Consider the following 17,107-nt stretch of genomic DNA (forward strand, 5'->3'; position numbering starts at 1 on the left):
TGTTTTTATCAGTTTTGTAATGTTAAGAGCGATTATCTCCCTCAGGATTTCAGTTATGCCTATGATACACCTTTATACTGTATCATTGTTTCCTTCCCCTTTTCTGTATTTCCCACCTATTGAGTCTTTATGGTTTTTTGGTTTTTTTTTTTTGAGACAGAGTCTCACTCTGTTGCCCGGGCTAGATGCCGTGTCAGGCTAGCTCACAGAAACCTCAAACTCCTGGGCTCAAGCAATCCTCCTGCCTCAGCTCCCCCAGTAGCTGGGACTACAGGCACGCGCCACCATGCCTGGCTAATTTTTTCTATTTTATTAGAGACAGGGTCTTGGTCTCCCTGAGGCTAGTCTCGAACTCCTGACCTCAAGTGATCCTCCCATCTTGGCCTCCTAGAGTGCTAGGATTATAGGCGTGAGCCACCACACCCGGCCTCATAGTTCATTCTGGATTATTTTTCCTGACTGTCTACTAGGTTATTAATTTTCTCTTTATTTCTCTCTATTCTATTCTTAAGCCCATCCTGCAAGTTCTTAATTTTCTCTCCTATAGTTTCCAGTTTTAGAATTTCTATTTAACTACTTTTTATAATTTTTATTTACCTTCTAAAATTTCTAACTTTGTCTTTTGCTTCCTAAATGTTAGAAGCATAGTCATTTTAATATTTTGGTTTTATAACTTCGATATATAGGAGCCCTCTGGCCGTCTTATATGCTGGTTTTCCTCATGTGGCTTGTCATTTTTATATATTGTGCTGGATATATTACTTGGTGAACTGTAGAAATATAATAATCTTAGGCCAAGGATAATGTTATCTTTTCCCCAAAGCCAATATATATGTATTTCCACTAGGAATCTGAGTGAATTAGCAATGTGGAATCATCTTATTCTGGATTTGGAATTGGGGGGATCTGAAGGTCATCTGCTAGTAATGGGGATTTCCTCTTTATTTCTTATTTGTCTTTTTAGGGTACAGCTCTTTGGGATTTTACCCCACAGTAAGGGTGTAACCCATTGTCTGCCCACCTCACCCTCTGAATCCTTGGTAGGGTCTGGACTCCCAGTACCTGGCCCCTTAGCACTAAGGCAGCCTAGCCTTTCAGTTGCCTCCTCCAGAAAGTGGCACTAAACATCATACTCCACCTACCTCGGTTTCTGTTCTCCCTTGGGTCCTGGTTTAGTAATGTTTATTTTTTTTTAATTAACTTCATTATGGATTACTGCTTAGGTTTTTACTGTTAAATGACAGACTTCATTGTAGCATGTAGATAAACATTTTCCTTTTGTGATGCATGAAAACACAATATTGCTGTTTTAATTACAGGTTATGCATCTGAAATCTGAAAGTCTAAAATCCCAGATGCTCCAAAATCAGATGTTTTTTGAGTGTGACTACATGACACTCAAAGGAAATGCTCATTTTGGATTTTCAGATTTTGGATGCTCAACCGCTAAGTATATAATGCAGATATTCCAAAATATGAAAAAAATCTGAAATTCAAAACATTTCTGGTCCCAAAAGTTATTAGGTTATTAAATATGAGGTGTCCAATTTCGAATCAAAAGTTTAATTTAATGATGAATGTTTCAGGTGAATCTTGTCCCAGTTACCCTGATTTGATCATTGTATGTTGTGTGCTTGTTTCAAGATGTAACATGTAATCCATGAATATGTACAATTATGTATCAATAAAAAAAAGTTTAATTTGTTATCTCAAACAAGAAGCAGTACAATCAATCAAAGTATGTGCCTAAACTATGCACACGGTTTTGCCATTTTAATGGCAGCTTGTTTATGGCAGTAGCAACGAAACCTGGAGGGCGAGTGGCAATGAAATTGCAAAAGGTGTTTTCGACAGCTTGTTAAGAATTGGGTATTTTTCCTTGCAAGAAGTGGTCCAAAGCCTGGAAGAAGTGGTAGTCAGTTGGTGCAGGGTCTGGTGAATATGGTGGATGATGGAGTTTCTAAATCCAGCTTCTGTAGTTTGAGCAGTGTTGTTTGTGGGACATGTGGTCAAGTGTTGTCTTGCCAGAGAATTGGCTTGTCTCTATTCATCAATCTCAGCTGCTAATCGCAAACATCATCATCATTTCATCCAACTGGTTGCAGTAGACATCCGCTGTAATCGATTGACCAGATTTCACGAAGCTGTAGTGGGTAGTGCCAGCACTGGACCACCAAACAGATACCATTAGCTTTTTTTGTTGGATATTCGATTTTGGACTGTACTTCGGCACTTTGCCTTTATCCAACCATTGTCCCAAATGCTTGCAATTGTGAAAAAGAATCCATTTTTGATCACACGTAACAATATGGTGTAGAACTGGTTTGCCTTTATGTTGTGACAGCAAAGAGAGGCAAGTTTCAAGATTTCTCTTCTGACACTCATTTAATTCACATGGAACCCATCTATCCAGCTTCTTTACCTTGCCCATTTGTTTCAAATGGTCCAATATTGTTGGAATAGTAACGTCAAACCTTGCTGCTAATTCACGCGCAGGTTGAGATGGATTCGCTTCCACTACAGCTTTCAGCTCATCATTATCCACCTTGGTCTCAGGCTGCCCATGTGGCTCATTTTCCAGATTAAAATCACTAGAATGGAACTTCTCAAACCATCAATGGTACTGTATTCATTAGCCACATCCTCCCCAAACACTTCATTGGTATTTTGAGCTGTCTTTGCTACATTGGTTCCCTGACAGAGCTCATATTTGAAAATAACTCAAATTTTTGACTCATCCTTGGTTTCACAAAAATTGGTCTAAAAAAATTTTGAAAGATAATCACAAGCCAAACCGTGCATTTGAAAGAATGAGGATGTACCTTCACAATAATAGTAAAACAAAAGGTGTCAAAGTGATATGTCAGAGATATCAACTTTCAAACTTAGTACTTAAGGGAATCAGACATTTTATTCTTAATAACCTAATATTTTTTTCCCGTTACTATAAGGACTTTATTATCTTGATACAAATCTATGGTGTTAACTTTCATTTATTTTAAAATCTGTTTTCCTGATAGAAGGAAATACCGTTCATATAGAAGTAAAAGAAAACCCTGAGGAGGAGGAGGAAGAGGAAGAAGAGGAAGAGGAAGAAGAAGAGAGTGAAGAGGAAGAGGAAGAAGAAGGAGAAAGTGAAGGCAGTGAAGATGATGAGGAAGATGAAAAGGTGTCAGATGAGAAGGATTCAGGGAAAACATTAGATAAAAAGCCAAGTAAAGAAATGAGCTCAGACTCCGAATATGACTCTGATGACGATCGAACTAAAGAAGAAAGGGCTTATGACAAAGCAAAACGGAGAATTGAGGTATTTATTTTTCCTTTTCTTTTTACTCTTTTTCTCTCCACTCCTTTGCTCATTAGAATTGTACTCTACAACTAAAGGGATTGAACAGCACTTAAAGAAAATACTCTCAAGAATAGTATATTGTCCAGTTTTTGTAATGTCAAAATATGATAGGTTTTTGACACTGGTCTAACCTAAGGACCTCTCTCCCTGACCTAAGTCAGAATGGTGACTATGTCATCATTTTTTTCTCATTTTCTCCAAATTTTAATGTGCTCTTTGATGATGTAATAAGTATGCAGAGGTATCCTGCACATATGCCCTCTACTTGTAAGCATTAGTTATGTGTTTGTCTTATGTGTTCAGGTTAGTCAGTGAGACGCATCTGATCACTTCAGTTTAAATCTGGTGGGTTGATGAAGTTTCTATTTAGTAAAGTCTCATACCTAGTGGGCTTTATATTTTTCCTAGTTAATGCAGTAGACTTCAAGAAAATTTTACTTTAATTTTGTCAGCTTAGCGTAAATAATGCATTAAAAGCTAATTTGTTTGAGGACATTGAACTATTTTAAAGTGAAAAACTATTTTAGCTTTCCTTTTCATCATCTTTTCATGTATATTTAAGTTTTCAATTTTTTAAATACCTGTATATCAACATTTGCTTTTTCTTCTGTAAAATCTAGATAGGGATAAATTTTCTGAATTTCTAAAGGCTTAATAATATCTGTTCTAAATTAGAATGTTTCCACTTCAGCACTATTGACATTTTGGGGCCACACAATTCTTTGTTGTGGGGGCCTGTCTTCTTCATTGTAGGATATTGAACAGCATCCCTGACCTCTATCCACTAGATGCCATTAGGATTCTCCCTTCCTCCAGTAATGACTCTGTCTCTTCCCACAGCACCTACTCAAACCAGCCCCCTTGCTTTACACCCATGTTTGAGAGAGTGATGGAATCTTTGTACTGTATTGCTGATTTAAAAACAAACAAAATGGGTGTAAAGTAGAAAGTAAAAGTTCCCCCATTATCGTACTCCCTAGATTTGTCAATAGTTTTCTGTATGAGCTTCAAGTTTTTTTAAATGTGTAATTAAAAGTAAGTTAGAGAAGTTTTTTAGATATGTATTCTTTTTTCATACAACAATATGCTGTGGACCTCTTAGCTATAAGCAGTTGTTGAAGCAGGTTTGTTGAGGTATGATTTACATACCATAGGATTGAACCTGTTTTAAGTATATAATTCAGTGATGTTTTATAAATTTACAGTTACGCAACAGTCACCGCTGCCTAACCTTAGAATATTTCCATCACCCCAAAAAGATATCTTATGCCAATTTGCAGTCATTCCCCATTACCAGCCCCAGGCAACAACTGATCTGCCTTGTCTCTGTAGATACGTCTTTTCTGGAAATTACAAATAAATGCAATCATGCAGTATGTGGTCTTTTGTGTTTGGCTTCTTTCACTTACCCTGTTTTTGAGGTTCATTTATGTTGTAGCATATATCAATACTTTGTTCCTTTTTAATTGCCAAATAGTGTTTCGTGGTGTGAACATACACATTTTATTATCCATTCACCAGTTAAAGGACATTTGATTTGTTTCTAGTTTTTGGCTATTGAGAATAGTGCTGTTATGAACATTGTTGTATGAGTTGGCCTGGATATACATGTTCATTTCTTTTGTATATATTCATAGGAGTGAAGTTGCTGAATTGCATGTTAAATTTGTGTATAACTTTTTCAGAAACTGCTATTTTCCAAAGTGGCTGCACAATTATAGATTCCTACCACTTGAGAGTTCCAGTTTCTCTGCATTCTAACTAACTCTTGTTATTGTCTGCCTTTTGGATTATAACCATTTTAGTACCTCATTATGGTTTTAATTTGCATTTCCATGTCTTTCAGCATTTCTTTGTGTGCTTCTTGGCCATTTCTTTGTTTGTTGGTGAAATATCCATTCAGAATTTTTGCCTATTTTAATTACATAATTTGTCTTTTTATTATTGAGTTTTAAGAGTTCATTTTCTTAATAGTGTTTTGATGTGCATAAGTTGATAATTTTGATGACATTCCATTTGTCAGTTTTTTCTTTTATGGAGCATGGTTCTGGTGTTCTATTAAAGTAATCTTTGCCTAACCCAAGGTCATGAATATTTTGTCCCATGTTTTCTTTGAAAAGTTAAACATCTTTAGCTCATTATGTCTTTAGCTCTATGATCTATTTTCCGATGTTTTTTATGTATGGTGTGTGAGATGAGACTAAATTCATTTTTTATTATATGATTTCAGCCAACACTGTTAGTTGAAAAGACTGTCCTTTCCCCATTGAAATGCCCTGACATCTTTGATACATCAGTTGGTCAGAAATATGAGGGTTATTTTTGGATTTTCAGTTCTCTTTCACTCATCTGCATATCTGTTCTTATGCCAGTACCACGCTTTCTTTTTGATGCTGTAGTGAATGGGATCTTCTATTAATTAAAAAAAATTTCTTCATTGCTAATATAAAGAAATGCAACTGATTTTTGTAGATCTTGTATCGAACAACTATACTTAATTTTTTTTTATTCTAATAGTTTTTCATGGATTCCTTAGAATTTTCTATAATCAGGATCATGTCTGTTAAAGACAATTTTACTTCTTCATTTCCAATGTGATTGTCTCTTGTTTCTTTTTCTTGCCTGATTTTCTTGGCTGGAACAATATAAGGATGAAAAGAAGTGGTAAGAGCGGCGGACATACGTGCCTTGTTCCCAATTTTGGGGGAAAAGCATTCAGATTTTTACCATTAACTATGATGTTAGCTATAGGTTTTTCTTAAATGTTCTTTATTAGTTTGAAGAAATTCCCTTCTGTTCTTAGTGTTTTGAGAATTTCTGTTATGAATGGGTAATGGATGCTTTTCACATCTATCAAGATGGTTTTTTCCTTTGTTGTGTTAATATGTCTGTTGCATCAATCGAGATTCAAATGTTAAGTCAGTCTTGCATTATTGGGATAAATCCCACTTGGTCATGCTGTGTAATCTGCTCTGCATGTTACTAGATTTAATTTGGGAACATTTTGTTGAGGATTTTGAGATCTGGTTCATGAGGGATATTTATCATTAGCTTTCTTTTCTTATGTTTATCTAGCTTTGGTGATAATAGGATTAGTTGGGAAGTATTTTCTCCAAGTGTCGTGAGGGATTGTATTATTTTAAATGATTGGTAGAATTTACTAATAGAGTTTTTTTAATGGGAAGATTTAAAAATTGCTAATTCAGTTTCTTGTTACAGATTTATTCAGATTTTTGTTTTGTTTTGGAGACAGAGTCTTGCTCTGTTGCCTGGGCTAGGGTGAAGTGGCATCATGGCTCATTACAACCTCAAACACTTAGGCTCAATGAATCCTCCTGCCTCAGCTGGTACTACAGGCACACACCACCACACCTGGCTAAATTTTTCTATTTTTTATAGAAATGGGGGTCTTGCTGTGTTGCCCAGGCTGGTCTCGAACTCCTGGCCTCACTTGAAGTGATGCTCCTGGCTCAGCCTCTCAAAGTGCTGGGTTTATAAGAAAGATGTAAGCCACCACGCCTGGCTTTTCAGATTTTTTTATTTCATCTTTAGTCATTCTTGATAATTTCTATCTTTGTAATAATTAGTGTGTTTCATCTAAGTTGTCCCAATTTGTGGGTAAAAACTTGTTCATAGTATCCCTTTAAGTTTCTGTAAGATCATTAGCAGTACTGTCTCTTGCTATTCTGTTTTTGATGATCTGTTGTCTTGGTCTGGTGATTTTGGTCTATCTAGCTAAAGGTTTTCCATGTTCTTAATTTTCTCAGAGGCCCAACTTTTGGTTTCATAGAGTTTTCTCTTTCTGTTTTTTCTTTAATTGATTTTTATTGTAAAGTGATTTTTATTCTGTTCTTTATTATATTCCTTTTGTTGAGTTTGGGTTTAGTTTCTTCTTTTGCTAATCTCTCAAAATGACAGCTTAGATTATTGATTTGTGACTTTTTTCTTTGCAAAACCATGTAGGCATTTACATTACCAGTTTCCCTCTATGTTCTGCTTTAGCTGGATCCCGGAAAATTCTGTATGTTGTGTTTTTATTTTTATTCTGCTCAAAATATTTTCTAATTTCCCATACAATTGCTTCTTTGACCTATGTGTTATTTAGAAGTGCTTTATTATATTTCAAGTATCATGCATTTCCCAAATTTCCTTCTGTTGTTAATTCTAAATCCTGACCATTATGGCCCAAGAATACACTTTGTATAGTCTCTTTCATTTTAAAATAATTAAAACTTACTTTATCCCCTAGCATATGGTTTCTCCTAGAGAATAATTTTTGTGCATTTAGGAAGAATTGTTAAATTCTGGTGTAAGTGGGATCAGTGTTCAGTTTGGTCAAGTTGGTTGATGATGGAGTTCAAGTTTTCTGTATACTTAAATACTTTTCTGTGTAGTTTTTTTCTATCCATTATGGAAGTTCCCAGATTTTTTTTGTCGAATTGTGTATTTCTCCTTCCAGTGCTGTCAGTTTCTTCTTGTCATTTGGAGCCCAGTTAAGTATGTGTATGTTTATCCTTGTTACATCTTTCTGAGAATGTAAATCTGTCTTGCCTCTAATAACATTAACAATGCCTGCCTTGACTATCTGATTCCATAGACCTCCCTGTAAAGTTTCTAGCTGATTTTTCAGGTTACCTCTTGCCCCACTTGGATCAAGATCTTAGTTTAGTTGTGATTTTAGTCTTTATTTGCCAATGAGATGCTGCTGCTTTTGACAGTGCGTTAGGGCATGAAATTCCTTGTCCCTGTGTCTTACCTCACTTTTGCTTCATGGAAATGTGGGAGTGGGTAGAGTGTGATGGAACAGTCTCAGACTAAAGCTTCACATGCTTCCATCGCTCCTACTGAGGGCCAGATTTTATTGAATTCCATGTTTCTCAATTTGTCGTTATATGCCTTTGGCCAATTTCTAGAGTCCTTAAGTAGTTGCTTTTGACCATTTTTTCCAGGTTTGTAATTTCTTTTTGGGGAGTAGATTTGCTGAGCTCCTCATTCTGTCTTTCAAGAAGTCCTGTCTCAACATGTTTATTAACAGCTATATTTTGTATTCCATTTTATAGAAGGATCCAAATTTAACTTTGTATTATTCTGGTTGGGCTACCATAACAAAATACCAAAGACTGGGTGGCTTAAACAACAGAAATTTATTTTCTCACAGTTCTTGAGGTTAGAAGTTCAAGATCATGGTGCCAGGGTTGGTTTCTGATGAGGGCTTTCTCGCTTTCTTGCTGTGTCCTCACATGGCCTTTCCTCTGTGCATATGTGGAGAAGAGAGAGTGATCTCTGGTGTCACTTCCTCCTCTTTATAAGGATGCCAGTCCTGTAGGACTAAGTCCCTACCCTTATAATCTCATTTATTTACCTTCTGAAAGGCCCTATCCCCAAATGCAGTCACATTGGGGATTAGGACTTCAGGGTATGAATTTTGGGAAAAGGTTCAGTCCGTAACAAACTTCATGGATCCCAAACCTTGCTAATTATGATTTTCTGAAATACACTCCAGACTCCTGGGTCAGAATCTCCATTTTGGAGAGGGGTCTCTATCTACGTGATTCAGATAGGTATAAGCTCTGGGGTTTTGGAAGCTCATTGAGAAATCCCCCAACTAAAGAACATAAAGTGGTTATAAATTTTCACTGTTAGAAACAATACTGAAGTGAACAAACACTGTTGTGTATGTACGTATTTGTGCACTTCTCCTGTCATTGCTTCAGTATAAATACCTAGAGGTAGAATTTCTGAGTTAAAGTCTATACTTCATTGCACTCTAAAAGATTTTAACACTTCACCAAGTATGGGAAAGAGATAATTTTCAAACCATATCAAATCCTAACTAAAGTCATGATGTTAGATTTTGAGTTGTACATACTGTGAGGTTATATACTACTCTTCGCTAGTAAATAAGTCCTACTTTGTGCTCATCACTTAACATCTCCCTTCTGACATTTTGAAAAACTTCTTTAGTCCAATTTCTACAGAAGAATCTAGTGTCTAGTGCTAGAAATGAAAGTAAAGAGCTCTTACAAAAATGGTTTTTAGATGGAAAATAGTTTTGTAAATGACATTACTCCACAGTTTTGATGAAAAAGTCTATCTCATTTGAGTGCCAGTTTTACTACTTGAAAGGTTGTCATTTCAAGAACTGTGCTGGCATATGTTTTTGTTTGGTCCTCAGAAACCTGAAGTATTTAGGTAAATGCTACAAAGAAACACATTGTGGTTCAAGGCAAAACTGTCTCACACTTACTTCCTCCATGGAAGTGTAGTAGTGCCTTGGAAATGCAGGAATGGCTTAAGTTAAGCTAAAGGCTTATTTAAGCTAAGGCGTAAATAAACACTCTCAGCATTGGGAGATTTTATAACATTTGTACATTGGACAGAAGTGTGAAATAAATTGCTTTAAAAAATTTTTACAATTCTTAGGTTTCAGTGAATTTTTAAAAATATAGCAGTTTAACTCTTTTTATATAAGCTCTCACATAAATTAAGGGTTGTACTGCATACTCAGTATGATGGGATGATTGTTTCCTTTTCTATTCATTATATTCCATTAAAGTAGCTGTGTACAAAAGTGTTCAGAAAGTTTAAGGTCACGCTTTACCCCATTCCTATTCACATTCAGCAATAGTACTCTGAAATATAACCTAAACAGAGTTTTCCTTGTCCAAAGGTGCTATGATAGGAATTAGATTGTAAAGTTCACATTGTAAGATGCAATTATATGTAGTCAAATCAACAAAGAACTTTGACACAGGTTGTGGCATTCTCTTGCCAAGGCAAAATAATTTAAAAGAAAATAAGGATAGTGAGGATTTGAAATATTTAATTTTGTGATTTTTTTTTTTTCCCATTTCTAGAAACGGCGACTTGAACATAGTAAAAATGTAAATACTGAAAAGCTAAGAGCCCCTGTTATCTGTGTACTTGGACATGTGGACACAGGGAAGACAAAAATTCTAGATAAAGTAAGAAAATATTGTATGTGTTTGTATAACTTTAAAAATAAGTGAATACTGCTTTATATAAAATCTTTAAAGGCCCAAGGAACATATAGAAATTGTTTACAATAAATATGTGGCTAATTTCTTATTGCTTTTGGTTCTCTCTTTTCCACATCAAAATACCAATCCGAATTTGCTGTGTTTTCACAGCTTCGTCACACGCATGTTCAAGACGGTGAAGCAGGTGGTATCACACAGCAAATTGGGGCCACCAATGTTCCTCTTGAAGCTATTAATGAACAGACTAAGATGATTAAAAATGTAAGTACATTGTATTTCATGTTTTAACCTCTGTCTGGTATAACACCTTATAAGCTCACCATTCATTATGTGTACTAGTTTGCCTATTTTGCTTTAGATATTACTTTTTAAGGACTAAAACATCCCATATTGTAGTGACCCTCACATTCCATTTCCTTCTCTCTCTCCCCCAGAGGCAACCACTATTCTGAAATTAAAGTAATCTCTACTTTTTAATGTGTTAAGGGTTGCAAAATGTCCATACTCCAATTCCATCATCCATTTTCCTTTATTTATTGAATTGCTTCTACAGACTCATCTAACACAGAAACTGTCCAGACCTAGAAGTGGGCCTTGTATACAATTCCCCAGTTCTGTTATCACAGAGCAGGTGAAAGTGGTAAATTTGGAACTGAGAAGCAATAAATTGAAAAACAAACAGAACATAAAACATTTACATGCTAGTGTCTCCCTTAATTAGTTCTACGTGTAAAAAGAAACCTTGAGCTTATCTCTCCAGTTTTTGTTTTGTTCTAGATTGGGTTTTATAAAGCTCATTTTCTAGTAGTTTCCTAAGGAATTATGGGAATTAAGTTTTGTATATTGAAGAGTTATTTTATGGCCTTCATACTGGAATGTCAGTTGACTACATATAAAATCCTTGGTTGACATTTTCTTAAGTATCTTACGTATCCAGTTTCTTCTCACATAAAGTATTGCTGTTAAGTTTGATCATAAGCTGATTTTCATCTTCTTATAAGGACTATGGTCATTTTGCATCCTGGTGTTGGTTATTCTGGGTCAGTTTTCTAGTTATATGGTGTTATTACAATATACAGTTTTGAATCTTTATTTTAGGACAGTTTTCTTAAATTACAGCTTTTAAATTTTATAATTTAAAACTTATTTTTATGGTCTTTTAAATAGTATTTCTGTGTCTTGGTCATTGCAGGGTTCATAACAGCTTATTCCGCCAGTTGCCAGAACTTGAACTCTTGTGGTTATTTTAGAACATAAAGAGCAAGATTATTATTAGGCCTGTATTAAAGTTCTCAGGATAACCTTTATATCACAATTGAAATTATTTACTGTTTGCATTCAATACACTGAAATGGAAATAATTATGGTACTGAATGAATGTTGATTTAAGACTACCAGAATACAGATTTGAAACTTTTTATATTAGAATCATTGTGACATAGACCAGGAGATAAAATTTTGAGAAATCATTTGAGGATTAGTAGAGATTATGGTAAGCATAGTAAGGAAGTTGTGTGTATGACATTTGTTGGTCATTGCTATTTTTTACATTAAACAGGTAATGTCCAAATGGGTTCTGTTGTAATATTTCCATTCATTTATGTGGTTGTGTCCAGAAAATTGAGCGTTTATGACATTGTTTGAATGTAGAAGGGTATGCACTTACCCTGTAACACTTTAGATCAATGTGGTAAATTTTCTAGATAACATACTTTTGGGATGTTTTTGAGAGTTTAGAATTGCTTTAAAATTGGACCAAATACATTTTCCAAATACTGAGAACCACCTCTTATATGTCAGGTTTTTATAATCTCAGATGATTGATCTTTGTGTCACCACTTACTTAATAATCTGCTCAAACTTAGATAATATCACAGTTTTAAGACATTAAGAAAGATATTTTCTCATTTCTTTTTTCCCCCAAAACTCCTTTTGATATTAATGGAAATATTAACCGTTGTTCTTTGCTGATTGACTAACTCACTGTTTTTAAAACTGTTCATATGGAAAAGGGAGTGGTGATTTTTTTTAAGTTTTTATGGCAGAAGAATTGTTTTATAAAGAAACTTTTATTGTTCAACATGATGTCCTTAAGCTTTGCACTTTTACCCGCTGTTCCTAGTTTGATAGAGAGAATGTACGGATTCCAGGAATGCTGATTATTGATACTCCTGGGCATGAGTCTTTCAGGTAAGGCCAGTTTGATTCTTTGATCATCAAGAAAACTGCTTGAAACCATTAAGTCTACAAGTTTACTGGAGTCATTAACCTTTTGGTAGTGATTTGGTCCCTGTAACTACCAAACCTTTTCTGTGCCTCATTGATTTCATAGTAGTGTTTTATTTGGATACTTGTTTTTTTGTAGAGGGAAGTCTTTTCTGCCTTGAAAGAGCACCACCTTAATGTGGAATGCAGAGCACATTCTAATACATATTTGGCCTGTTTCCTGTGAAGCCCATTACAGGTGGAATATCATACTGTTGTCTCTTGGCCATGTTCTTTAACACAGAACAACTTGGAGAGTAAAATGAGCAGAAATATTACTTACTTCTAAAACTAACTCATCCCATCTGATGTTGATTCAGTGTGACTGTTAGAGGAGCATTTGGCAAGTTAAGGGCTAATGGTACTTGAACAGTTTGGTGCATGTACTTCATTTTGTTCGTTTTATTTTGGTTTTACAAAGAAAATAAAATTTTAAGTTTAAGAGAAGCATTAATTTTAAGGTTTTTTATTTATAAATATTTCCTACCTTTTAACAGTAATCTGAGAAACAGAGGAAGCTCTCTTTGCGATATTGCCATTTTAGTTGTTGATATTATGCATGGTTTGGAGCCCCAGACAATTGAATCTATCAACCTTCTCAAATCTAAGAAATGCCCCTTCATTGTTGCACTCAATAAGGTAAGCATTCCTTTTAAAGAATTTAATTGAGAAAACATGTTCCTTAAGTTTTTTGTGATTAAAAAAATGTGTAACATACCGGCATAACCTCGTCATATTATGGTTTGCTTTATTGTGCTTTGTAGATATTCCCCCCACCGCCACCCCCCAACCACCATGTGCTCACCTCATGTCTCTCTGTCACATTTTGGTAATTCTTGCAATATTTCAACTTTTTCATTATTACTACATCTGTTGTTATGATCAGTGATTGTTGTTAGTATTATAGTTTGGGACACTGTGAACTACACCCATATAAGGCAGAAAATTTAATCAATACATGTGTGTGTTCTGACTGCGCTACTGACCAATTGTTTCCTCATCTCTCTCCCTCTCCTCCGGCCTCCCTGTTCTCTGTCTGAGACACAGCTATATTGAAATTAGGTCAGTTAATAACCATACAATGGCATCTAAGTGTTCAAGTGACAGGAAGAGTCGCAGATCTCTCACTGTAAATCAAAAGCTAATAGTGATTAAGCTTAGTGGGGAAGGCATGTCAAAAACTGAGTTGGGCTGAAAGCAAGGCTGCTTCTGCCAAACAGCCAAGTTGTGAATCCAAAGGAAAAGTTCTTGAAGGAAATTAAAAGTGACACTCCAGTGAACATGCAAATGATAAGAAAGTAACACAGCTTTATTGCTTGCTATGAAGAAAGTTTTAGTGGTCTGGATAGAAGATTAAACCTGCCACAACATTCCCTTAAGCCAAAGCCTAATCCAGAACAAGGCCCTGACTCTCTTTAGTTCTATGAAGGCTGAGAGGAGGAAGCTGCAGAAGAAGAGTTTGGAGCTAGCAGAGGTTGGTTCTTGAATTTTAAGGAAAGAAGCCATCTCTACAACATAAATGTATAAGGTGAAGCAGCAAGTGCTGATGGAGAAGCTGCAGCAAGTTATCCAGAAGATCTAGTCAAGATCATTAATGAAGGTGGCTACACTGAACAACAGATTTTCAATGTAGAAACAGCCTTCTATTGAAAGAAGATGCATCTAAGACTTTGATAGCTAGAGAGAGGAGAAGTCAATACCTGGATTGAAAGGTTCCAAGGGAAGGCTGACTCTCTTGTTAGGGGCTAATGCAGCTGATGACTTTAAGTTGAAGCCATTGCTCATGTACCGTTCCAAAAATCTCCAGGGCCCTTAAGAATTATGCTAAATCTACACTGCCTGTGCTCTATAAATGGGACAACAAATTCTGGATGACAGCGCATCTGTTTGCGGCATGGTTTACTAAATATGTTAAGCCCGCTGGTAAGACCTGCTCAGAAAAAAAACATTCCTTTTGAAATATTACTGCTCATTGACAGACAGTACACCTGGTCACCCAAGAGCTCTGATGGAGATGCACAAGGAGATTAATGTTGTTTTTCACTCCTGCTAACACAGCATCCAATCTGCAGCCCATGGATCAAGGAGGTTTTGACTTCAATGAAGTCATCTTCTTTAAGAAATGTACTTTACTTTGAGGCTGAGGTGGGAGGATTGCTTGAGGCCAGGAGTGAGAGACCAGCCTGGTTAACATAGTGAGAACCTGTCTTTGAAAAAAAATAAAAATAAATTAGCCTGACATGGTGGTGGTGACTGTAGTCCTGGCTACTCAGGAGGCTGAAGTGGGAGGATCACTTGACCCTAGGAGATTAAGGGTATAGAGAGATATGTCCGCACCACTATCCTCCAGCCTGTGCAACAGAGTGAGACCCTGTATCTAAAATAAAAATTTTAAAAAAGGAAGAAAAAGAGAAATGCATTTTGTAAGGCTATAGCTGCCATAGATATTGATTCATCCGATGGATCTGGGCAAAATAAATTGAAAACCTTCTGGAAAGGATTGACCATTCTAGCTGCCATTAAAAATATTTATGATTCATGAGAGAAGGCCCAAATGTAACATTAACAGGAATTTGGAAAAAGTTGATTCCAACCACTGTGGATGACTTTGACAGGTTTAAGAATTCAGTGGAGAAAGTCACTGCAGATGTGGTAGAAACAGCAAGAGAACTAGGATGAGAAGTGGAGCCTAAAGGTGGGACTGAATTGCTGCAATCTTAAGATAAAACTTTTATAGATGAGTTGCTTCTTATGAATGAGCAAAGAAAGTGGTTTCTTGAGGTGGAATCTACTTCTGGTGAAGACAGTGTGAACATTGTTGAAATGACAAGAAAGGATTTAGAATAGTACATAAATTTATTTGATAAAGCAGTGGCAGATTTTGAGAGGATTGACTCCAATTTTGAAAGAAGTTCTCTTGGGGCTTTGCATGGTGGCTCACACCTGTAATTTAGGAGGCCGAGGCAGGAGTATTGTTTGAGGCTAGGAGTTTGTGACCAGCTTGGGCAACATGGAGACCAGGGACTCACTATGTTGCCCAAGTTGGTCTCAGATTACAGATGTGAGCCACTGTACTGAGCCAGTAATAAAGTCTTTTTAAATTAAGATATGCATATTGCTTTGCTTTTTTTGTTTTTTTTTTTTTTTTTGAAACAGGGTCTCACTCTGTTGCCTGGGCTAGAGTGCTGTGGCATCAGCCTAGTTCACAGCAACCTCAAACTCCTGGGCTCCAGCAATCCTTCTGCCTCAGCCTCCCGAGTAGCTGGGACTACAGGCATGTGCCACCATGCCTGGCTAATTTTTGCTATATATATATATTTTAGCTGTCCATATAATTTCTTTCTAGTTTTAGTGGAGATGGGGTCTCGATATGCATAATGTTTTTTAGACATAATGGTATGTCACAGTTAATAGACCACAGTGTAGTGTGAACATATGTGCACTGAGAAACCAAAAAGTTTGTATGACTTTATTGCGATAATCTATGTAGTGGTCTGGAACTGAACCTGCAATATCTCTGAGGTGCCTATATAAGAAGATATACTCCATTCTGAGTGTACGTGTTAATGTGTTTTGACAGCTTTATACATACATATAACCACTGCCATTCAGGGGTGGGAAACCTGCAGCCTCAAGGCCACATGTGGCTTTCCAGATCCTCAAGTGTGGCCCCTTGACTGAAACCAAACTTTACAGAACAAATCCTTTGGGCCACACTCCTCAAGGATCCAGAAGGCCACATGTGGCCTCAAGGCCACAGGTTCCCCACCCGCATATGAAATCATACAATACGTAATCTTTTGAGTTTGGCTTTTTTTTTAAATTCACGTTATTTAGCTTTATTCATGTTCCATGTATGATAGGTTTTTCATTTTATTGCTGAGTAATATTTCATTATCTGGATAATACCACACTTTATTCATGTTTACCTGTTGAGTGTTATGGTTTCTGCACATTTTTGCCAATACTTTTGACCTACCTTTAGCATTCTAATAAGTGTTCAGTACTAAATTATGGTGGTTTAATTTGCATTTCTACCATGACTAGTGGCTTGGAGCATCTTTTCATGCACTTGTGCTTATGGAGATGACAGTATGTCTATTTCTTTGAAGAATATGTTCAGAATCCTTTGCTATTTAATTCTTCTATCAGTTATATGTATTGCAGATATATTCTTGTAGACTTGGTTTTTCATTTTCTTTCTTTTTTTTTTTTTTTTTGAGACAGAGTCTCGCTTTGTTGCCCGGGCTAGAGTGAGTGCCGTGGCTTCAGCCCAGCTCACAGCAACGTCAAACTCCTGGGCTTCAGCAATCCTACTGCCTCAGCCTCCCGGGGTAGCTGGGACTACAGGCATGTGCCACCATGCCCGGCTAATTTTTTCTGTATATATTTTAGTTGGCCAGATAATTTCTTTCTATTTTTTTAGTAGAGACAGAGTCTCGCTCTTGCTCAGGCTGGTCTTGAACTCCTGACCTTGAGCGATCCACCCGCC

At 36.3% G+C, this 17,107-nt stretch overlaps 1 protein-coding gene across 1 annotated transcript in view; it reads left to right on the forward strand.

The window, feature by feature from the left end:
• Positions 1-17,107, forward strand: part of EIF5B (eukaryotic translation initiation factor 5B) — a 69,974-nt gene that overhangs the window by 43,456 nt on the left and 9,411 nt on the right. Inside the window, exons 10-14 of the mRNA XM_045550232.1 lie at positions 3,021-3,307; positions 10,207-10,314; positions 10,501-10,611; positions 12,473-12,540; positions 13,113-13,254. Coding sequence (XP_045406188.1) covers positions 3,021-3,307; positions 10,207-10,314; positions 10,501-10,611; positions 12,473-12,540; positions 13,113-13,254 — 716 coding nt within the window. The remainder of the gene's footprint in view (positions 1-3,020; positions 3,308-10,206; positions 10,315-10,500; positions 10,612-12,472; positions 12,541-13,112; positions 13,255-17,107) is intronic.

The sequence above is a fragment of the Lemur catta genome, chromosome 4, assembly GCF_020740605.2.
Source record: "Lemur catta isolate mLemCat1 chromosome 4, mLemCat1.pri, whole genome shotgun sequence".
NCBI lineage: Eukaryota > Metazoa > Chordata > Mammalia > Primates > Lemuridae > Lemur > Lemur catta.